The 24,571-nt window shown below is 43.7% G+C and overlaps 1 protein-coding gene across 9 annotated transcripts in view; it reads right to left on the bottom strand.

Moving 5' to 3' along the window:
• MAP7 (microtubule associated protein 7) overlaps positions 1 to 21,808 on the bottom strand; it is a 124,823-nt gene extending 103,015 nt beyond the window's left edge. For 4 of the 9 annotated variants that reach the window (XM_087777414.1, XM_087777418.1, XM_087777421.1 and 1 more), the window contains exon 1: positions 8,041 to 8,681. In XM_087777414.1, coding sequence (XP_087633540.1) covers positions 8,041 to 8,173 — 133 coding nt within the window. In that variant the 5' untranslated portion in view covers positions 8,174 to 8,681. Of the gene's footprint in view, positions 1 to 8,040; positions 8,684 to 21,478 lie in introns of those variants that run through there. The other 5 variants (XM_087777417.1, XM_087777415.1, XM_087777420.1 and 2 more) reach the window with 3 other exon arrangements.
• Positions 21,809 to 24,571: the final 2,763 nt, after the last annotated feature.

The raw sequence follows: 24,571 nt of genomic DNA, 5'->3' as shown, positions 1-24,571 counted from the left end.
AGCATTGCCCATAGCTTCCCTCACCTTCATTATACAGATCTGACCCACAGACATCAGCATCTATTCATACCATGCTTCAACTCAGTACAGGTGAAACTCATGTGTATGAGTTTCAAGTACTGCTTGACTGCAAACACAGTGCACTGCAAGATGCACCTTCAGTGAGTGAAGGTAGTTCATTAAAATAGAGCAAATTGCATCAATCATTGTGGCATTTGTTCTGCTGGCACATTACTGCTGTGGCCTGAGGTTCGGTATACTGGGTTAAATAATTCCTTAACGTGGCTTAAAAAACACAAATCACTGCTGAAGAGACTTCGGATAATAATACAGACCTCTTTTGAGATGCTTTCACTTAGAACTCTTAATTCCCAAATACCAGAAAAACAAGTTCTCCAGTTTTAAAGTGCAGATTGAATTTAAAGAAGCAGGGAACAAAAAGGCACAAAAAGTACTCTGTGGGTAGCTGAGTAAGCAAAGAATGGACACGTGTGAGTTTGTGCAGGAAGAAAAATGATGTAGTCCCACGGATTCAGCTGAGCCCAGTAATGAGTGGAGTTCTATCATCACTTGCTCATGGCCAGAAGCAACACTAGGCCAGTGCTCATTAATTTCTCTGGGGTTCAATATGACAAGAAAAAGGTTTTCTCTTAACAATAAAGCCAGGCTTCTACGTACCTGGATACAAAGGCAACTTTGAAGGAGTGAATGGATACAGCAGTTTCTGAGCAAGCTTGCAAACAGCAGCAAGAGTGCCAAGACTCCTGACAACACCACAATCACAAAACCATCAGGGGATCTAACTGCAACATATTTCTTTTAAAAATACATGCTTAGCTATTGCCTCATTTTTCCACTGCAAAATAAAAACGTGGTACTACCCAGGCATGTGTAACGTGGTACAGATAGGGCATAGAGGTCCGTTTCTTCTTGCTGACATCTTATTCCAATGGCACGTTACTGTATAAACCCATTGAAAGAGTATTATGAGCATATTTTCAGGAAAAAAAAAAAAAAGAATACAACAAGACCTCAGAGAATTTCAAGATCCTTGGACAGATCTACCACTTTCCAGGTTTCTCTCTCCCCCATAAGAAATTACCATAAACCTACATTCCTTTTACATGTATTTTCCCTGCAGTTCGAAACATATTCCCAATTCAAGGTTTCTAAAGCCACTACTTTTACAGTGGTAACAGTGAAAAAGGAAGAAACTCCACTGCTTGCTATCAATCTTTCATGAGTGGTGTTTCTTATTATATAAAGCTTTCTTGAGAATTGCCTAAATTAAATTGAACTCCAATCTTTTTTGCAACTTCAACAAGCATTTTCCTGCAAGTACAGTAACCAAATACTGCACACTGTCCTCACATGGACAGCTCTGATGAATACTATGTTATCATTTATATATCTTGGTTGAAATAACTTTTTGTTTACTTACAAAAGTTACTTTACAAAATCCAGTCTTTTCCCTAATTAGGATTATCCTCAGTTCACATGCCAAGTTAACCTGAATTCTTTTTAATAAATACCTTAAACTTTAAAGACTTTGTTGCACTTTTTATGGACTTTTGCCATCCACGTACTCAATGTCAAGTATGCTCCCTGAGCAGATGAATAGATCATAGGCTGTTTCCCGCCACAAAAACAATTGACAAAAATGCATGAACACAATCCTCCAGAATCAGCAGTGGAAGCCTCTTCTTACAGAGCTGAGCTAGAAGCGTAAGATGATTCTTAACCAGCATAGATAAGCTCTCAGTAATCCCGGCACACACTTTGATGAACAGACTGTGTTACAACACAAGCCAAGTCCTCAGACCTGGGACTTTCACTCTTGAAAGCCAGAGGGACTGAACAAATCAGATTTGCTCCACTGGTCCGCAGACATATTCCCCGCTATCCCTGACACTTCCAGCATGGTCTCTTTGCTTTATTGCAAATAAATTACTTCATGTTAGGATCTCTTTGTCTTTATTACACATAAGTTGTTTCAAGCTATCAAGCGCCTACAGCTATGAACAGTGAAATCCTACAAAGGAGACGACTTCGTAGCAGCTTCCTGAAAAAACACAACTTCCTTCTGCACCCCCAACGGCTGCAAATTAGGTAATGAATACAGGGGTTTTGAAGACTATACCTCCCAGATACTTTGAGAGTTGTTTTTAAATAAGTGTCCAGAAAAATCACAGATACTTTTGGACCCCTCCTCTTCTTTGCTAGCAGAAATAAAGAGGAAGTGTAGAGAAACATTAGCAGAACTCACTGGAAGGTGCAGGATGACTAACCACATTGCCCAGGTTCTCAGCCCTGCCCCTTTACACAACCAGCATTGTAATGAGAATTGGTACCTTCCCTTCCTTCCACCCACTCTTTCCCCTAACTTTGTCTCAAATGCAGATGGGCAAGATAAGGCTACCAACTGTCATGAAAACCTCCAATACTTGATTTTGGTGAACGTGGTTTCATGACAGCCTTTAACAGCTGCTCACTGCTCTGCCCAAAGCAATCTGGAGGTCAGCCTCCTGACTAGCATTAAGAGGCCCCACTGGGAGAACCACCATCCCAGGCAGTTTTGCTGGTTTAAAGTGTGGTGGAAGCCAGAGACCAAGCTGTCATTCTGGATCCAGCCTGAGGCACAGACTCCGCAGCGTGGGATAAGATTACGCTTCCACACCCCATGCAGTACCTGTTTTGTAGGTATACAGTTTCAGTTTCCAGGACTATCAGTTTAATGCCCTTGAAGACGCCAAATTTCCTTTTCTTTCAGGTATCTCAAGTTTGTGTTTGGGTATAGACACACAGCAACAAAATAACAACTGAATTAAAAGTTAGCCAATCTGACTTTAACAAGGAATACATATTTCCCCAATACATGCAGAATACTGAGACTAAGCACGTAAACAGTCATGTTAGAAATCTCCCTCATCCCTCTGGATCAGCAAAGCCTACATCTGAAATGAGCATTACACAAAAACATTACCATCCGCTCAACAGCAGCAAAATCTGCTAGTAATCACAGACATCACTGCCAGGCACCAAAGGACTGGAAAAAGCCCTCCTGTTTGTTTTCAAGATGACAAAGAATCAGTATTACTGTTCAGAGACATAAAGCACATATGTCTAGCCTTGCATTAGCAGCAACACTCACTCAGCAGATTAGAGGTATACTCTATATACAGGCAGGTGAAGGATTCCATTGTTAGTCTCTTCATTCATTTGCCATAAATCTCATAGGTAGCTATTACAGTTATTCATTATTCAAATTTATAATCCAGAAATATAAGCATTACTTTTCTACGCTCTTCAAATGATAATTTTAGGAACATAACATTATCAATAGTCCGAGAAGGAGTTCCCCCCTGCAAGAGGAAGGAGAGGAGGCATCACTCAATTGTAAAATTGAGTAAAAGTTAAGATTACATCTGAGGTGCACAACATCAACGTGGCAGAGGAGGGAAATACTACGGTGAACTGAATTGCTTGTGTCTGAATTCAAAGAATGGCTGAGGCGAAAGTTCACACACACAGGAGGGATACCTTTAATTAAACAAGCACTAATCTACATGGACATATCTTTGTGATTTACATAAAGAACCACATTCACACACTATCTTCAGCCACAGAAACAATATTTGTTTTACAACACAAGCTTTAAGGGAACATTGAAGTTGTAAAGTGTGTGGTTCTGTGCCTGTTTTGTCTGCTTTCTTTGCAAATATAGTTGCAGAACTGCTGGAAAGCTGGTGACTAAAACAAAAAAACAATTCAAGTGCAAAATAAGCTTCTGTAAACCTGTACAAATTGTATTTGAAGAGTGTATTATGTAGCAAAATTCTTGTATGTTATAATGAGAGAGGAGAATAGAGGCTGTTTATTATCAGTAAAAAAGGCAATTCAAAGTAATTTTTATTTGCACTGTTCTACCACGCAACGGCTGGACCTCAAGACCCTGCAATAGTGGGTGCTATACAGACTCGTAACAAAAATGCAGACCTTGTCCCAAAGAGCTTACAACACAGTCCTTACAACAGTAGCACACATAGGATGTAAATATGTAGCCTAAATAAAACACATGGCATATATTGCATGCATGACTATGTCCTAAGTTTTTAAAGGGAAATAGATTTTAAAAGCACATTGCTTTATATGGAGACTTAGGATATATCCAAGACCTTTCAGGCAACAGTGTTTATGAAATAAATAACACTGAGTGAAAAGCATGCTCTACATGCCGATACGGCATTCAGAAGCATAGCTCTAACAATTGAAAATGCAAGCGCCAGTGTTAAGCTGTCAAAAATGTCCCTTGGAAACACTAGTCTATTACTTTGCTGTGAACTGATTTCTAAGGCTGCTTAATGGAACAAAACCAGATACGTCTGCAAGATTGGTTTTAGGTAGATGCTGATCCCAGTAGGAAGTTCATCCTCAATTCACGTTCAGACTTCAACCAAACAGTAACCAGGATTTATTACCTGGAAGTCTTCTGCGTAGTCACAAGTCTGTGTAAGTACCACACAGCTTGGATACCTGTGCCAATTCTCACTGCTCCCAGCTCACAAACAAGACGTGAATTTTACCTCTATTAACATTCAATGATAAAAACACCTCTTTAAAGAATCAGGCTGAGACACTACATCTGCATTTCCTAAATTGTAATTTTGTAGATCTCCAGTCATTCACGCACTTGAGCTCACTAATTTAAGTTTCAAGCATCTTACTAAAGCTTGCTTTGTTGAACTAGTATTTTGGCAAAATGACAAAAGAAAGCAGTAAAACTTGAGCACACACCACACCCCCCCAAAACCAAAACCCTACCTGCACCCCAAGCTAAAGGAAACTGTCAAATCCATTAGAACAAATGGAAAAACACCAAGCTCAAAATAAGGGACAAACCCGTATGAACGTTTATAAGATGAGGCTCATTTCCCAATATGAGCACTGTCTATGAAAACAGCCAACAACTTTCAGGATTTCCAAGGAACATATTAGCAGAAGAATGACTAGTTACCTACTAAAAAAATACCAAGGGAATACCCCCACCACCCACATACACCCACCCAGTTGTGACCAACAATTTCAGCCAGCAATCCTGTCAAATCTAATACAGTACTAAAAATGTCTTAACAGACACTGGCTCATATGAAATTCACATTCAGGCCTGTAGGAAATTCTCAGGCATGGACTGAACAAAAAAATTCTCTTACCTTTCTAACTACCAGTTAGCTAACTGATATACAGAGGCAAGTAGCAACATTATTCAGAATCCAGAAGTCAACTGCTGCCTCTTTCCATCCTCCTAAAACATGCATTTAGGTGTTGGGGGGGGGGGGAAATGAAGTGAAAGTATTTGGTGAAAAAGCAGTGAATACAATTCACATCAAAGGAAAGGAAGTATCAGGAGCACATGGCTACAAAGATCACTGCCAGATTTAAAAAATCCTTGACAAACATTTTCAGTTCATTATTTGTTTACACTGGAGGAACAAACTCATTGCTTACCAGACATCTCAAATTACAATACAGACAGCCAAAAACAAGAAAAGAAATTGCTGATATCAAAACCAATTTACAGAAAATCTCACAGATGTTAGCCACTTCATGATCCACTTAAATATTTTTTCCCAGATGAGAGAAATAATTCTCATACGAACTCATGCCTTAGTATTCTGAGAAGACCTGAACTACCAAAATGACGATTATTTTAAAACTTGTGATGATATTCAAATATCCTTAATGGAGGAGTGAGCTGCTTTATTTACTTTGGTGTATCAGATCCATTGAAGACCTCTTGGTTTTGAACTGCTGTACAAAGAAAGGTCCAGCATGATTATAGAAACCACAGATGAAGACAACATGTAGCCCACCTCCCATGAAGATGACACTGACTTAGTATGTGCTAGAGGAGGGGGGAAAAAAAAAGAAAAATCTCAGCAGATGCTTGCAGAGCAAACAGGACAGGTAAAGAACTAAGATGAAGTAAACACTGTAAAGTAGCAACAGAACAACAGACTCTAAAGACTCAAGAAAGCCTTGCATGAGTCCATCACACATCTTATGCTTCTGCTCAGAGCTGTGCGGGAATGACCTTGCTTGGTGCCAGCTAGGGAAAGGAGAACACCAACCTGAATACACGCACTCCCGATGACCAGGCATTCCAGCTCGAACCCACCTAACCACTGACAATGCTTTCAAATGTACAGAAGGGTAAATAAATACATCCATCAGCATGCAAATGCTGTTCTAGAGACACTATGAGTCATTTTAAGTATTTAGTAAAAGAAAAACAAACAAGTATACTTCCAAAGTATTTTGTACAGCCTCTGTGCTATTTCTCACTAGGAGCATTCAAGGTAAGCCACCAAATTTTTATACTAAAACCACATTCACTTGTTAGTTTGCTGTCTGTGCTCCTGTGCACATTTGTCTACTTACATTTCACAGCAACAAAAGAAAAAAGGAATAATCAAAAATGGAACCTCAGTTCTAACAAAAGAGGCAAAGGATAAGCACATCTGTATAACTGCTGCAAGTAGAAAACACTAGCTAAGTCAACAAGAACTTTTACCCTGGGAAACTATCAGTGCCATTGAACAAAACCAGAAAAATTATTGATTCTTAGCTTTGTGGACTGTTGACTCTGGAAGTCATCCAGCTGGTGATAAAGGAAAGTAATATGCTTCTTAAAACATTAAAAACTCAATAACCTCACATGAGAGTTTGTATCCCCATTTTATATGGGCAGTTTCAAATACACAGAAGAGCAAGTAACTATGTACACAAGACCTTAACACATTAGGTGCATTAAGAATGACTAGCAATATATATTTTATGACAATGCTCAAATCTGTCAGGTGCTTTACTATTCTGAGAAAAAAAAAAAGTACAAGCTGCAAACTCAAAAAAAATCCCGAGTTCTGAATTTGTTTCTAACAGCTACCAAGCTACCTTCTTCCTTCAAGAAAAAGAAAATAACCAGTTAGCTGTAAATGATTCAGCTCTAATAAATATACATACTATAAATTTGCTATTTAAATGCTTGCTAGCCTCTCCCATTACATGGTAGAGTGGTAACATCTGAAAATTAAAACACTGTCTTGAGGCTACAAACTAACATTTGTTTTGTAAACAAAAAATCTGGTACAATCTTTTCCCCCCAAATAAGATGACAAAAAGGAGCGCTTATATAAACGGAATCATTTGATCACAAAAAAGAATAAAAATTGTAGTGATCAAACGTAAAATTCCAGTCATAATTGTAAGGTGCAGGATCCCTGCCAGACCAACAGAATTTAAACACTAGGATCCATGTGGAAAACATTAATTACATGATACAAGATAGACAGTGGCTACACAGGCTTGACAGACCTCTGTTCCAAATCAACAGCCATCAGCATCCCTCTGCCACCACCACTCACCTACGTTAAGCACCATAAGTATTTTTCTTCAGCAGTTACAATTTGTTTGTTTGTTTTTTTGTCAGACTTATCAAAGTCAGCATATATGAACAATGTGTAATTTTCTATACTATGCCAAAGGCACACTGCCCCTTATGTGCAGGAATGGAAGTATATCTAATTTTACATTGTCTTTGGCAAAGCTGTCTTCTATAACAGTCTGGTATTGCCTTCTCTTTTCTCCAAGCCTACAATCATCTTTTTTTTTTGGTGTCTTTTTTTTTGTTTTGTTTTTTTACAGGTATTTATCCAGACTGTGCACAGAAATCAACTAAAACACACAGAAATTTACTGATGTATTTCTGATGCAGGACCCTTATCCCTACTAGAAAAAATAGGGTTAATAACTAAAAAGCATTTTTTTTCTTCATATCCCAAGCAGATGATTGCATAACAATCCAGGGGATTTAGACAGACACCTATCATGCACAGTGCATTTGTGGGTGCCAACATGCATTGCCAAACTGCACCAGTCACTTACAGAGTCTCCATAGCACACGGAAGAGCTAATAAAACGTTGTGCCTGCTGTGCAGCGTATTGCACACACAGCCCTGATCGCGCTGCAGAACCGCGACATACCTTTCAGTGTTTTGGAATTCCCGTTCTTTTGCTGCTCATCCTCTTCGTTAATGGTGAATAAACCCAAGGGATTTGGCCTGGCACTTGTCTTCTTCAATCTCTCTTGTCGGAGGGCTGTAGTTGAACCAGGCATGTTGCTGTTGCCTCTTGCTTATTAAAAAAGTAAGAAACTGCAGCCCCTGCTTAGCAGCTAGCTGCAACGCTGCCTGTTCATTTGAGCACTTGTAATAGATCCCCTATGGATAAGCAGTATGCAAACAGCTGACAAATACCAACATCCACTCGGCAGCAAAAGCCTTGCAGTCTTTCCCCACCTTCAAGAAAAGCCCTAATTAAAGGCACATTGGTTTGGATGCTGCTTGTCGCTGTCTTAGCCTGTTCAGTCAGATCCTAGCCCACAGCTCCGGGTTCCTTGCTGCAGCACCTTTTTCCCTGCAACCCTCTTCCAGCTACAGCACGCTAAAATATTCAGCACGCAACACAAGAGGAGAAAATATGATACGCCGCTGTTAACAGTTGCCCTGACAACACTGACACATCCTAATCAAAAGGGGTCTATGAGCGTTGTCTCCTCAGCTGCAGCAAGCCGCCCTCAGGAACGCTGTCTCCCGCACGCTTGCGGAGAGCTGGAAGCACCTCGGCAGCAGGGGCTGCTCCTTCCTCCTCGCAGGGCGGCGGGAGGATGGAGCTGTGCTTGCACAAGCAGATGAGCACTGAGTGAAAAGGAGCCTGGAAGGCTCCAGGCATGAACCTGCATTTTGCCAGCTGCTCTGTTTATTCATGTTTAGCAATTTTAGCCTACTCTAAGCTAAAACAATGAGGATGTCTTCTTCCATATATGCATGTGTTGGGTGTCCGCCCCCCCCAACTTAATCACCTTCCTATGCAGTGCATACCTTTTGCATTAGGAATGCATACACCCACAATTACAGGCAGGTGTTGGAACATTCTCTTCTATATGTGAAAACTCAAAAAATCAGGATTTCTAGCTTGTACAGACAACACAGGACAACGAAAGGACTTTTGGAGTGAATATTCTGTACCACACCATTAGTTCTACAGCACCAACCATTAACATTCACTTTGCAAAATGAACAAAATACAAACAGTCTGGGTGGTTTTAATTAGCTGGATTTCCTTCATTTGCTGGCATTCTGGATTTTCTTTAGCTGTTTACGACAGAGCACTTGCTCACAAGTTTTGCAATCGGCGTGTTCCATCCTTCACAGCTCCAAGGGTCACTATGCAACATGCCAGATGTTTTACCTGTGAGACCTTCATCTTCATCCACTTCCACCTCTCTAATGAAATGTGTGCTCACCATTTCAAAATGCTACCGAAGAAAAACTGCAAGCTAGAACATCTTTACAATGTTAAAATTACCAGATTTTCCCCACTTCGGATTTTTTTTTAAAAGAGAAATTTGATGTAACATGATCACCCGCCACAAGATGGCACATACATTAGCTGACAAGTCTGCAGGTGGCTCATATTGAAAATACAAGATTGTACAGATGTATATGATCACCTCAACGACATGGGTAACAATACTGAAGAAGAAGGGTCAAAGTTTATGACAGTCAACATGATATGTGTCACAGTGGCCTGGGATGCTCTTTACAGAGGAGCCCTGGATGGTGCTCAGCTGGCAGGACAGCTCTGTTCTCACACACCTCAGCCTCACCAGCCAGGAACCCAGTAGATGGAGAACACCACAGCACCACCTGAAGGCTCAGCTGGACCATTCTTCCTTTTCCAGCATGGGTACAAAACACCCAACCAAAACAGAAGTATTCTGCAAGAGGGCACCACTTCTGAACCAAGCCCAGAGCCCACCTCTGGTACGCGTTTCCTCCTGGCTACGTCCTGCCGCTTGGCTACACCTCGGACTCTCTGGGCGTAGACGGAAGCTATATATGATGGCATTTGTCTACAGTTAAAGACACTTTGTACTAAAGGGCGTGAACAAAAAAAAAAAAAAAAGAGTAAGGAAAAAGAAAAGCTCTAACGCAAGCTGTTCTTTAGCTCAGCCATTTGCCTTCTGGGGCTTATACAGGCTACTACTTTGTCCTGTAAGAGAAACAGCTCCATTCCTCAAATCTCATCCACTTAATGCCTGCCACAAATACTACATAACAGTACACACAGAGCCACAAAAAGAGGACGGTAGTTAGTACCATGAATACTTTACATGCATGCCCAAGACTGTTGCCAACAGAACAAAAGTAACAGAAACAACACATGGCAGCTTAGTTAAATATCACTCCACTCCCTTTCACTGTTTTAAGTCACTAAGAAAGGATTTCTGCCCATTTAAACATTCTGTTCAATCAATCACCTTTAATTGCTACACTACTTAAATAGGCCTTTTAAAACACATGAGAAGTATCTAACACAAAAATACACCTGACTGGAGGGGCTTCCAAAGGGGCTTTCAAGCTTACAGGTATGATAAACTGTTTCAGCATCTCTGTTTCCCTATTATCTGAGAAGTCATGGGGAACAGCTACAAGATTGAGAATGCCTTCCTTGGTCCTTACAGGATCCCCTGCACCCATAAGAGTGACTTGCTCCGAGTACAAAACGTGGTAATGACTAAGTTTAATGCTTCTGGGGCTAGTGAAGACGGATTTGGGCTATGACACACAGGCAGCTGAGGCGTTGGTGCATATTTCTTTCTGTTGACTTACTAATGCAGAGGTGAATTCTAACAGAGAAAAAATGATCAACAGCACATTCAGCTTATGCAGCATGATTTTATTTCAAGGCCCCTGTGGTCAAAAACTATGCCAGCCCACAACATGTTTCCAAATGCCTAATAAAATGGCACCCTAGCCACCTGCAACCTGTTACAAATAAAAGACACCTATTACAATAGAAAATAGCACATAACTTTAGGTACTTTGTTTTTTGTAAAAAAACCTTCCTAATAACACTATTAAACATGCATAAAAAGGTACCAATGCTGTATAAAACCAGACTGTACTGACAAATCTGCTCCCTCCATCCATTGGTTTAGGGCAGAAAAAGAAACTCCTGAGGTACTCCTAGCAAGAAAGTTTTGATTATTTCAGCCTTGTCTCAGCTCTGTGGGACCTTCTATATGAAAACCAGGATGAAGGCAATGCTCCCTTGAGAGCACAAAGTGGTGGATAATTTTAGTAGCAAGGCTGTTAAATTCTTTAAAAAAAAAAACACAACCAAAAAAACAACAAAAAATACCCCCAAACCCCACAAAACCCCACATTTGTTTACACAGCCCCTATTAGGGATTTTCCCCCGCCAACCATTAGACGTACCATGTACCAATACAATCACAGTTGAGCTCTTACTGATGGGGTGAGACACTCTCAAGAGAAGGAATGAGGGCAAATGTGTATCTTGAGGGCACGGGATAATTTTTGGTTTTTCCTTTTTACAACACTTTCAAACTCACTATCAGTTAAACCACTACACTTAAACACACCCAGTTTCACCCACCGGATTCTATAGGTATAATTACCTGCACAATACATTATCTGATATGTAACAGTCTTAACAGCAGTTTGAACAAAGACTATTAGGATAATTATGTTGTGATCTGGGAAATGTAAATATAACAACGTGCTAATTGATGTTTCTGCTTTAACATCAGGTATTAAGGCTTGATATCTCTACCTATGAAATGAAAAGCAAGTTGAAGCCAGTCACCAGAACAGTCACCATAATAGCTACATGCCGTCTACTATGGGTAATCTGATAATTTTCAACGGCTAAACTCTAGATTTGATATCTTCCTTCATTCACAGGATTGTTTCAGTCCCTGTAAACTACGCAAACACTACATGAAGTTCATTACTGGGATTTCGAATATGAGTTGCACTTAAGTTCATGTTCTACAGCCACTGCCTTGTGAAGTACTCTGCCAGTCTGAACTTACTGACGTGAACCTTTTTGCTCTTTCACAGGGGAGAGGGAAGACAAAAGGCAGTATTCAACACGAGTTAGCTAACTAACAGAAAGGAAAAAACTTGTGAAGACAAGACAATTTGTATCTTTCACAAGAGTTGGCAGGCTGTGATAACTAGGACTGCATATGTTTTCAACAAAAAAAAAAAACACTTGATGTAACACTAACTGAAAGCTATCTTGTGTCATTGGGCATGTCAGGTTACATTACAGAAAATCAAGCCAACTGAATTCAAGATCATATACCATTGCAAAAGGGGCAAAAGAAATTTATAGACAAATTGCGTATGAAAAGTCCTGCAAACAGAAGCACTGATAAGACATTGCTGAATCACAATATACAGATTTTTTCCTCCCACTCCATAAGACACCTGTTGTATGTTCATCAAGCTACATTTTACAGGAATTTCATGTCTTTCTCCTGCTATTTTCTTAGGATAAGAGCAGTTATAATACTGTTTTAAAAGAATGCCAGACCCAAAGAGCAAGCAACCATGAAGTCAGGATTTGACAGGGGAACCTCCCACCTGTACCCCCCCACAAAAAAAAACAAACACAAAACACCAAAAAGAAAAAAAAACCCAGCCCCTCAACACTTCCAGCTCTAATAGGCTCTCAGTCTTCACACACACAAATCTACTGTCTGCCATTATTGTGAAACCTAGATATGACCACCCATTAAGTAGGCCACTAGTTAATTTCCAGCCTTCAACCTCCCCTTCCTCCCCACTGCCAGCCAGAAGGATTAAAACAGAAGTTCAAGGCACAGATGCATCAAGCCAGTTTCAGAAGCCAGGGCAGCCTGCTTGCCACTGCTCTTCTTTCTGACACTTAAACTCTCTGAAGCCTGAGGTAAGTTATAACCTCTAGCCTCAGTTTCTCCAGTTATAAGATGGAAGAAAACCTTCAGAAGACCTCTTCTTCTGAAAGAACTCATCGATTCTTTTAAAATACTTTTCTCTTTTAAAATACTTTTCTCTTTTAAAATACTTTTCTCTTTTAAAATACTTTTCTCTTTTAAAATACTTTTCTCTTTTAAAATACTTTTCTCTTTTAAAATACTTTTCTCTTTTAAAATACTTTTCTCTTTTAAAATACTTTTCTCTTTTAAAATACTTTTCTCTTTTAAAATACTTTTCTCTTTTAAAATACTTTTCTCTTTTAAAATACTTTTCTCTTTTAAAATACTTTGTATGACCTTACATATAACCTTACTGTTATGAGATACTCAGCAACTGTTCAACTATCGAAACAATAAAGAGAAAAAAAGTTTGGACTGTGAACACCACGAGCTGAACAGAGAAGTCGCACATGTGCTTCAGTGCTTTTAGAGCATTATCCACAATCCTCCTCTTATCCTGTTCTTCAGTTTTATCCAAAACTGCTAACAGCTGAAGATCATTGTCTTGTAGGGGACCAAAAAAAAACCAAAAAAACAGCCAAACCCCCCCACAATCTTGAGACAGGTGTGGGTCATAGTATTTGTAAAGCAAAATAAATACTGCTCTACTTCTGCTCTTGGATGCTGATTTACATAAAGGAAAGCTTCCCCTCAACTTAAGTGCATTTTATATCAAGAATGAGATCAAGTCAATATGTTAATTTAACATATGCTCCTTTCCAGATCGGCAATATTTCATTAAGTTATTTCTGATTTTCTTAGTTCTGAGAGATTCAGGACAAAGTAGGTATCTATCTTATATAGTAGCATCGAGAAAGGATATGGCATTTTGCGTTTATAGACATGTTTTCCCGGCATGAAACAATAAGGTTCCATTGCAAACTGGGTTCCAAATGTTTCTTTCTTGGGAAGATAGATCAGGAAAATCAAGGTACAGTTAAAAGCTCTCATTCTGTTCTGCAAAAACAGTACACCAAAAAATTTCAATGTACCTACCCATGAAAACACACAATCATATTTTGCATGGACATTTTCAACATTAGTCAGCTATGTCAAAAGCTTTTTTAAAAAAATTAATTTAAAAATACATAATATAGACAGTGCTAGATCACAGAATCATAGAATATCTCGAGTTGGAAGGGACTCATAAGGATCATCAAAGTCCAACTACCTACTCCTTGCAGGTCAATGTTAGAATATATAGACACTAATTAAATTCCAAACTCAGTCTCTCCCTTCAGGAGATTTATCTCTGCATTTACTTTCAACTTCACTAGGTTTTAAATCAGGCCAAAGGAACAGAGAAAGTAGAGCCTTTTTTTTTTCCCCGCCTCGTGTGAGAAAACAGCTATTTACTCAGCATCAAAGGACTGGAAACCTTCTTTTCAATGCCATGTAAATCTAGGACAGAGCAAAACAGCCTTAAAAAGACAGACAGGATTTCCCCCCCCCCAACTTAAAAAAAAAAAGTTAAGGTGGAAATAGCAGAAATAGACACTATTTCAGAAAAAATACTTGCTTCCATTAAGCCAACCACTGTTTCAAACATCACACACACCTAATTTTTTCCACTGCTGCTCTTGTAGTCTCTCTTCCTTCTACCTCTGATGGTCAAAAAAGCATAGAGAATAACCTCGTCTTTAGAGAGGTTTCTAAGTCTCTCTTCAAAGATATCTCTAAGGCCTCACTTTTATATACAAGATAATAAAGGACTAGCAAATTATTTTTACAGCAGTACATTAATTTTTTAAACAACTTCAGTATTTAGTGTATAAACTTCTGATATAATAATTGATTTCTTCTTTCCACCTTCTTCGAAGGAAAAAAGGCCCCTTGCATTAATCAGTAAGACTGAATACAAAATGCTGGAGAATAAGAAGGGAAACCTTCATCTTTTTGACTAATGAGAATCCTGCTGTCAAGAGTATAGATGCACTCTGAATAGCTTTAAATAAGCAACGAGTCGACTCACTTCTAAAAGTCGAGGCCATAAAACCACATGAACTTCATGAACTTATGAAAGTACATAAGTAACCACTTACTAGTAAAAACTAAACTAGGTCTGTAAATGAAAACCAGACACCAGGCCTTTATTTTCCTATCAACTATCCTGACTGCTCTCGCTCCTTTAGCTTACCCATCTGTTTATGGGTCCCATCCCATGTTGTGCAAAGACTGTGCACATTCTAGATACTACTTTGATCAAAACAGTAAGACGACATACTCTTCAGCTGCAGAACTGCAGGTGCTAAGGGCAGCCATGGCAGTCCTCTCACGTGATGTGGGATACTTGCTTTTCCAGTCCCCACCTCGTCCCTACCCACTGCAGTCCTGGTGAATCACAGGCAGGCAGCTGAGCCAGCAGCCGTGATGCCTACAAGACCTTGGAGCAGGAGGCAGCTCCACCAGGAAACATGCCTCCGTACACGTGCTCAGGCACAGGCGGCTTGTCTTGCAGATGCCCTCTTTCCAGTTTCAGCTGTCCCCCTGACACGCGCAGTGCCACACGCTGGACCAAGGGATGTTAATAGCTCCTCAGAAGTGACCAGACAGAAGATAAGCGTTACCTGTTTTCCCTCCTGTCAATTAAAACTGAACCTGTGTGCATTCCCATGCATAGGAAAATCGAGGAGAAGGCTGGGAGGCTGCCCTGTTCTGACTCAAACCCACTCATCAGAGCAAAAGGCACACGGACATTGAGGCAAAAGTCTCATCATCCACGAACACTTTGAACACATACACACCAATAAAACAATCAACTACAAGATGTACATTAACAAGTCTTGTTACATTTTTAATTAAATAGATTTGCATAGTATGACTAATTATAAAAATTGCACAATGCATACCATGATGAATAAAAACATTAGATCACTCTTAGCCAACAATTTTTATTTATATGTAACAGAAAGATAGTGGATGAGGCCCTAGAGCAGAACATGTCATGTAACTTGGGCCAATGCTCAGTTAAATAAGGAAAGGCAGCAAGGAAGAGGAACTTCACATGGCAGCAGGAAACAGGAATTCAGTAGAAGACAGAAGTCATCTGTGCTAACTACCCTACTAACTAACAGCCTGGGCAGTGTTGCTACTGCTTCTGTCTGTAAAAAGAGCTTATTTTTAAAAATGTCTAGTTTGTATACACGTCAAGAGAAGCGAGTGCTCGTAAAGCACTCAAAATTAAGAGCACTTACGTACGTACTAAGCTTTTTGGTAGAAGTGTGAACATACTTCAAAGAAAAGGCACTAAGATTTTTCGTAGAAATGTAAACATACTTCAAAGAAAAGGCAACATGCCAAGACCAAATTAAAATTTCCGCCGTTGTTGTATTACTGAGAGTATCCAGTGGATGGAATCCTGTGAACTGCTTCGTGCTGTGTTAGCTACCAGTGCTCTCCTGACATCTTACTTCCCAATAAGTTTCTTAGAAGGCGACCAAGAAGTCTGGACTTTTGGGTTCCATTAACTTTAAGGGGGTAACACATCAGCGTATCAGATGCAGACATAAGAAATATTTGGAGACATCAGTACTTTATTCCCACCCACCCTCATAATTGGGTCTCACGGTGACTATCAATCTGGACCATAAATCGTGCCATCACTTACATCTCTGAAGAATCTCAAAGTCAACAGGAGTGAGGGTTACTAACTCCATCCATTTGAATAGCGAGGCAGCCTACTCTCCGTGTCATCTTAACAGACAACTTAGGGTCATTTTCCTTGAACTCTGACAGACCTCCTAAAATACATATTTTGAAGATTCTTCTCCAAAGCCACAAAGTGTAGAAATAAACCTCCTACTTATTTTAATGAAAGCAAAGACTGATTTTAATGAAAGCAAATATGGCATGACTCCAGAATCAATACTCAGGAAGAGCCGCAGAATTAAATCTGAACCAGTTTAACAAATGCACCATCTTCTCATAGTCTTTTTCACTTTAAACGTGTATAATATGCACGGAGTCTGTTCTGCCACAGCTCCTGGCAGGCTGCTGTATTTGTTTAACAGAAGTCAGACACAGGGGATCTCCTTCCTGGAGGAAAGGTGGGTGTGCAAAGAGTTACAACAACACTAGCAGCACGCTGTGGCTTGTATTGTGGGTCTAGACTTACGCACATTTTTTCAAGTGGAAAAGAAAATATGTTGTTGCAAGATTATACACTATTTCCATAATTGAGGCAATTATTGCACTGATCCTATTTAATTACCTTTACTACCACAAATATTTTTCAGCTGTAAAGTATTAAACTTGTTTATCTGTGATAGTAATACATCAGCCATCATACAAATAAAATGGTAGCCATCTCGGATTACTGCAAATTTACCATTTTTACAATTCAAAATAGCACATACAAAAGAACATCCACTTTCAATATGAAGCCCAAGTAAAATGACAATGCCTACTACTTTAGCTAGACTAGCAGAGGCTCTGCTCCTGTAGAGGAAGTAGCACATAAACCAGCATAAGCTGCTGCTGGAGCAGCATCATTTAACAGGCCTGGTTTTTTCATGAACTCCAGAGGTTTTTTGTGGCAGTGTCTGGTTTTGTTTTGGTTTTTGTTTGGTGTTTTGGTTTTTGTTTTTTTTTTATTTTATTTTTGTGGTTTCGTTGGGTTTTTTGGTTGGTTTTGTGTTTATTGGATTCTCCCCCCCCGCCCCCCAGCAGTGCTGGGAGTAGGTGGGTGGAAAAAGACAGCCTGACTCCCATTACACAATATACATATTAAAAGGCTTGTTCAAACTTTTCCGGTGTGTAATCCTTGCACAAACATTACTTGACCAATTAAAGATACCAAGAGACAGCACTTGACCAGCTTTCTAAAGCTGAGGGATGGCTTCACTAAGGATTTTAACCCTCATGTCCACACTTTTAAATTTAATTTAGTTGTATCACTTTCATTCTACAAGCTACTGATAAATCAGAGTCTCTATGCATTCAGAGCTAGAGTACTGAGTCAGGAAATTATTACTGTGGGACCAACTAAGTAATTCTAAGACCTGGTACAGAATTTCAAAGTTTGAATAGCTTTTAATCAGAGAGGGGTGGCAATAGAAGAATTACAGATCCTCCATTTATACATTAGAAGAGAGGAAATATTCATGATAGGGCTGACATTTAAATAATTATGGGTTGAAATTAGAGTACTCTAACAACATACAGGCTTCCGACACTTTTAGCGTTTGTAAGCTTATGTTGTCACGGCAGCGTAACATTTTGCTTCAAATCGCTGTTACCTTTATGATGCCTTGCTCTCCGACACCGAGGTTTAAGTCGGGAGCCAGAGCAAAGCGTGCTGCGGGAGCACGGGCAGCCCCGAGGCCGTGTGCGGCACCGAGCCGGCCCCCCCCCCCCGGTACCCGGGGACACCCGGGGGCCGCCTGTGCTGGGCAGGGACAAACCCAGCCTGTGAAAACGCCGCGTAGATCCTCGCCACCAAAAGACTTTATCACAGCTGGGAAGGAGCCGTGGGGAACCGCACAGCGATTTAAGCCGCCACCTACTGTATTCTTTCCCTACCTTTGGTTTTTTCCCCTATAATGTATCTATTTGTTAAAGAAATTGGCAACACAGTAAGCTAAAATTCGATTTATTCTCAGATGGAGAAAATAGCAGGATAAACAAGCGACAGATGAAAAGTCTCACCAGCTGTTACAGAGAGAACACCTCAGTGTTTGGCTTTAACGAGCCAGCTAGCCCTGACATCGTTTCAAGTGCAGGCTTGCTTTGCTGCAAAAAGGACAAAATAACATTAAACTCGCTTAGAAGAGAACATTAACTAGAAGAGTATGCAAAATCATTCAAGTTTTTTTGCAAGAAGCCAAGCAGATGGCTCGCTCTGGTCTCCCAGCCCCTACGCCCGCGGTTACCTGTGCACAGAGCTGGCCAAGGCGCCCCAAGCGCACCTGGGGAAGCCTCCCAGGCAGAGGTGGGCCGCCATAAGATGAGGGGTCTTAGAAGCTTTCTCTTTACCGAAAGTTCCCCACAAGAGGGCCCCTCACCTCAGGAATCACTGAAAATCTCTTCAGCGCTGTAAGATGCTCCAATAGCGGTGATTAAAAAATTTTAACTGGTATTAAGTTAGCGTAGCCCCTTAGCACTGTACTCATTTTGCCATCTGTGCATTTATGAATGTCAGAGTAAAAACCCCTCACCCCGGTAACGAAGCCATTCACCTGAAGAAAGCTAGTTAAGTGCAGCAGACCATCTGCCCAACAATAAAGGGATCCACTTGTAACATCTCTCTGCAAAGTCCTCGCGGTGCTGTTAAAGCTTTCCCCAGGGTCAGCTCTGAAAGTCTGTGTATCTAGCCACAGGAGGGGGAAAAAAAAACCAAACACACACCACAACACACACAGAGCTATTTAGCTGGCTTGGTTTGTTTTTTAAACAGGAGCAATAAGTCAACCAGTAGGTAATTTCACCAAACCAGGATGGGAGGTTGACCTTCCCGAGGAGCCGAATGCAGACACGGGCGTTCCGCTCGCGGAGCAGAGCCCAGGCGAAGCCACCCGCACAGCCCTCCCTGGGCACACACATCTGCTCGCTCACGGACGGGCCAAACAGCCGCGGAGCAGCTCCCTGACACGCTGTGAGGGCGCTCCTGTTTGTGAATGCCTGGAAAGCGGCCCCTGTGATAACTCGGAGACCTGAAAGAACCTCAACAAACAGCTCCACAGAAGGTTTAACTCTGACATTTCACACACGAGGGAGTTTTGAATGAACTTTGACAGCACGACGCAATTTAAACTCAAAATCCTTGACAACTCATGCAAGCAGATCCACCTCCTGTCTACAAATATGTCCTAATGAGTAAAAGTTCAACACAGTAACATGAAACGAAGATACAAAACAAACTCAGAATAAATTTAGGCATATAAGTCCTTTTAAAACTATACATATGTAAAATACATATCACTTGGCAGCTCGTCTCCAGTTTTGGTAAATAATTAAAAAGGACTGATAATAGAGTTTAAAAAAAAACTAATCACATCAACAACATAAGGTAGAGAACTCAAAAAGAGTTTGTTAAACTTGGCTGTAAAAATACATTGACAGCCAGTTCTTCCTGTGGAAGGTGAAGTTAATGCGGTTGCAAACCGAAACACGCAGGATAATAGATGCACATCCTTTCTGAAGCTGAACTGTGGGGTGATGGCCGGGAGCGATTTGTAAAAAGGATTTCTGAGCAAATGCACTATACTTCTAACTTTAATAAAGAAAGACAGCATTTGGATGGCTCTGCCCACAGTTGTTGCTTGTGACTGCATGCCCATGTTATATAAAATATGTGTTAAAAATATTATACTGTGGAAACACAGTTAATTACCCAACAGCCAGATGGCCTATTCATGTGTTGTTTTGATGAAAAACCTCGCTCTGGGATTCAGAGATAAACTTGGATGTATGTTGGAGAAGTGAAGGACTGGCAAAGGGCGAGTGGAACGGTACTGCAGAAAAAGGAGACAAAGGAGAGGACTGAAAGCCGGAGTTAGACTTCACAGTCCAGCAAGCAGCGCTCGCAGTGAACGTGCCAGAAAGGCAACCCCTCCACCGCCTGCAAAAGCAAACAGCATCTGCGCCTACAACAGCGATGCAGCGGTCGATCCACTTGCGTAAGCCAAAATCTCCTCCCTGCACCCTCCTCGCCCTTAGGACAAAATAAAAGCGTTTTAAAATGCTCTTGCAGCATACATCCATCCTTAGAGGAGATGTAAGGACACCTCCCTGCTTTCCCTGTAGGAAGCGCGGGCCCGCAGAAGCAGCCCGTCGCTTGCACGCTGGTAAGGCGCCGCCAGAACCCGGGCTCCCGCGGACCGCCCGCCCCGGGCCTCGCTGGGAGAGGGGCCCGCCGCCGCGGCCCAGCTGCCCGGTACCCTAACCCCGCCGAGGCGCCCCTGCCCCCTCGCCGGGGCTTACCTCGTCCCCGTCCGCTGGACGTTGCGGGTATTCGCCCTGACGGCAGGAGCTCGCCGCTACCTCAGGTCCCGTTCACAACCCGCTGCCCTGCACGCCCCGGGCTCCCGCAGCGCGGCGGCCGCCCCCGCGGGCCCCTTCCCGGCCGGCCGGGCCGGGCCTCCCCCGGGCGGCTTGGCACCCCCGCGTTAGCCCCGTGGCGGCGGAGGCGCCCCGCAGCACACCGAGCCCTAGAAGCTGGGGGTCTCAGAACAACAAACGGTGCCCGGGGCACGACGGCGCGGAGCCGCCGCCGCCCCTCGGCGGGGGTCTCGCCGTTACGACGGGGCGCGGGCCGGACGCGCCGCCCCCGCCGGCAGGGCTCTGCCCGCCGCACGGGCCCGGCCGCAGCGCCCCTGGCTGGGGCCGCCCCGCCGGCTGGCTCCGGGCCGGGTCTGCAGGCGGCGGTTCGCGACACCCGGGGGAAGGGAGGGAAGCCCCCTCGCAGCCCTGCGCACGGCAGGCGCGGGCAGCCGCCGGACGGCCCCGCACCTGTTGCGAGAGGAGGCCGCCGCCAGGCCCCGCTGCGCTCCCTCTCCTCACGGCCGCCCGCAGCCGGACGGGTGCGCAGGGGCGCCCGCAGCCGACGAGCCGCTCCGCTCCCCACCGCCCCAGCCGCCGGCAGCGCCTCACCTGTGGGGCGCCGGCACCCGCCGCTCCTGCCCGCGGCCTCCGCCATGTCTCCTCCTCGCCGAGCGCGGCTGCTCCGCCCCGCGGATCCGCGGCCCCGGGCAGGTGAGAAGCGCCACGTCCCCCCTCCGCCGGCGGCGGGATCTGCCCGGGGGCAGGTGAGGGCGGGAACGGCGCCGGCAGGCGGGCACCGGCCGCCCCTCACGGGCACAAGACCCCGCCGCCCTCAGCGGCAGCTGTGCGGCGGCAGGGCGGGGGCGGGCGGCGGGCAGCCCGCCCGCACAGCCGGCTCCCTCGGCAGCCCTGCTCTGGTCGATACACCCGCCTTCCCCCAGGTGTATCTTTTTTTTCCCCGCCGCATTGGCACAACTCATTAGGTGCCAGCGCGGAGAGAAAGAGCAGGTTTTGGGGATGATTACCAATCCCCCGCCGGTGTCTCGACCGTAGGTGGGCGGAGTGGGGGCCGCCTCACAAGCCCAGGCGGTGCGCCGCATCGTTTGGGAAAGAACTGTACCACTGTAGTCTCGTTATTACGGCACATGCTTTTCAACAGCTGGGTATGCACCCTAAGCTGCCTGCAACGCCTGGCTTCCAAAAAACGGCTCTGCGAAGAGTTGTCAATGCATCAGTCCTTTCTGTAAAGGTCATCATCTTGCTACCTTTCCCTTGAGTTCGCCTAAACTTGCCCTAAGCTGATTTCTGGGGATCATGTAAGAGTGTTTCTCTTAAAAGTGTTCTAGGTCTGGATTAAAACATAATTTCATTTTGCATCTGCTTGCAGGTAGTACCAATCATCAAAACTACAGTTCAAGAAGGACGAATGACTCGGGAACTTCACAGTACGCAGCTGTGGCATGCATGCCGGCAAGCGGATGGCGAGGTGCAGCTCCCTCGTTCTGGCATGCTGGACAAAGCAACCTTCCGCCACCGTGCAGAACATCCTCCTTCTGCAAACAGCCAAGTTTGGGCATGAGGTCTTCCTCCAGGGGAAGGGAAGATGAATGTGTTGTTGCACCAGGAGCCATACATGCCCTAAACCAGAAGGAGCTGGGGCTTGGGTGATAAACGTGCCCTGTGGTTTGTGGGCAGGAGAGCATGTGTACTACAAGAGGCTGGGCTCTACACTGAAAGGTGCAAGCAACTCCAAAATCAGCACTGCCTTGGTCAAGTTTTCACTTCTGCATTCTGCCTGGCTCTCTTAACAGAGGGAGAAAGGTGTTTCTCAGTCAACCTGAGCCCTGGATTTTAACAGCACTAGTGAAGGACCAAGAGGCCGTCCAAACTCAGAGGGGATGGTATGTCTAGTCAAAAGGCTGCCCTTGGCAAAACCCTACACTAAAACATAACGTGTCCTGACAACATAATCTCAAGTCCCTCGCTTGTGGTCCATGTAGGCATCCACCAGCATATTCAGGGAGCCAGGCTGAGGAGTCCCAGGCTGACCCATCTGATGCGCTCTGTGCCAAAATGTTTCTTCACGTTCTGTCCAAGGATATAAAAAGTAATGTCTGGCACAATCTATACAAAGTAGCCCAAAATGGGGATATTACATAAGCTTTTGTGCACAGGTCTAGTAAATAAATAAGCTGTGCTGTTCAGGGAACCACCTTCAGACCAATTAATGATGTCTCAAGTAGCATAAGTGTACATGGCCCAGCCTAGGCATGCATCAGACTTGCTACAGTCTTACTGTGGAGAACAGAGAACTGATTGCTGAGCAGCTCTGCAGAAGCCACCTTGGGTCTGGAGAGGCCCACAGTGAACTATAGGAATTAATTCCCAGCTGGTGCCAGGCTAGGTCTCGTGGAGACATTAAAATGATTCTTCGATCACACTCCTTTCTCTTCCACATAGCTGGCATTACTGAGCACCCTGAGTCATAGGTAATAGAATCATAGAATCGTCAAGGTTGGAAAAGACCCTTAAGATCATCGAGTCCAACTGTTAACCTAGCACTGCCAAGTCCATCTATACCATGTCCTTGAGCACCACATCTATCCGTTCTTTAAGTATCTCCAGGGATGGAGACTCAACTACTTCCCTGGGCAGCCTGTTCCAATGCTTGACCACCCCCTCAGTGAAGAAGTTTTTCCTAATGCCTAACCTAAACCTCCCCTGGTGCAGCTTGAGGCCGTTTCCTCTCGTCCTATCCCTCGTTACTAGGGAGAAGAGACTGACCCCCACCTCGCTACAACCTCCTTTCAGGTAGTTGTAGAGAGTGATAAGGTCTCCCCTCAGCCTCCTTTTCTCCAGGCTAAACAACCCCAGTTCTCTCAGCTGCTCCTCATAACACTTGTGCTCCAGACCCTTCACCAACTTCATTGCCCTCCTCTGGACACGCTCCAGCACCTCGATGTCCTTCTTGTAGTGAGGAGCCCAAAACTGAACACAGTACTCGAGGTGCGGCCTCACCAGTGCCGAGTACAGGGGCAGTATCCCCTCCCTGGTCCTGCTGGCCACACTATTCTTGATACAGGCCAGGATGCCATTGGCCCTCTTGGCCATCTGAGCACACTGCTGGCTCATGTTCAGGCGGCTGTCAACCAACACCCCCAGGTCCTTTTCTGCCAGGCAGCTCTCCAGCCACTCCTCCCCAAGCCTGTAGCGTTGCATGGGGTTGTTGTGACCCAAGTACAGGACCCAGCACTTGGCCTTGTTGAACCTCATGCAGTTGGCCCCGGCCCAATGATCCAGCCTGTCCAGGTCCCTCTGTAGGGTCTTCCTACCCTCCAGCAGATCGACACTTCCACCCAACTTGGTGTCATCCGCAAACTTACTGAGGGTGCACTCAATCCCCTCATCCAGATCATCAATGAAGATATTGAACAGGACTGGCCCCAGTACCGAGCCCTGGGGAACACCACTCGTGACCGGCCGCCAACTGGATTTGGCTCCATTCACCACCACTCTCTGGGCTCGGCTGTCCGGCAAGTTTTTAACCCAGCGTAGAGTGCACCCATCCAAGCCGTGTGCAGCCAGCTTCTCCAGGAGAATGCTGTGGGAGACAGTGTCAAAGGCCTTACTAAAGTCCAAGTAGACAACATCCACAGCCTTCCCCTCATCCACTAAGCGGGTCACCTTGTCATAGGAGACCAG

This window comes from Nipponia nippon, unplaced genomic scaffold (genome assembly GCF_047370975.1).
Source record: "Nipponia nippon isolate SJK-2023a ecotype South Korea unplaced genomic scaffold, ASM4737097v1 scaffold_4, whole genome shotgun sequence".
In the NCBI taxonomy this organism is placed as follows: Eukaryota; Metazoa; Chordata; class Aves; order Pelecaniformes; family Threskiornithidae; genus Nipponia; species Nipponia nippon.
This window is presented reverse-complemented; position numbering and strand designations above follow the sequence as displayed.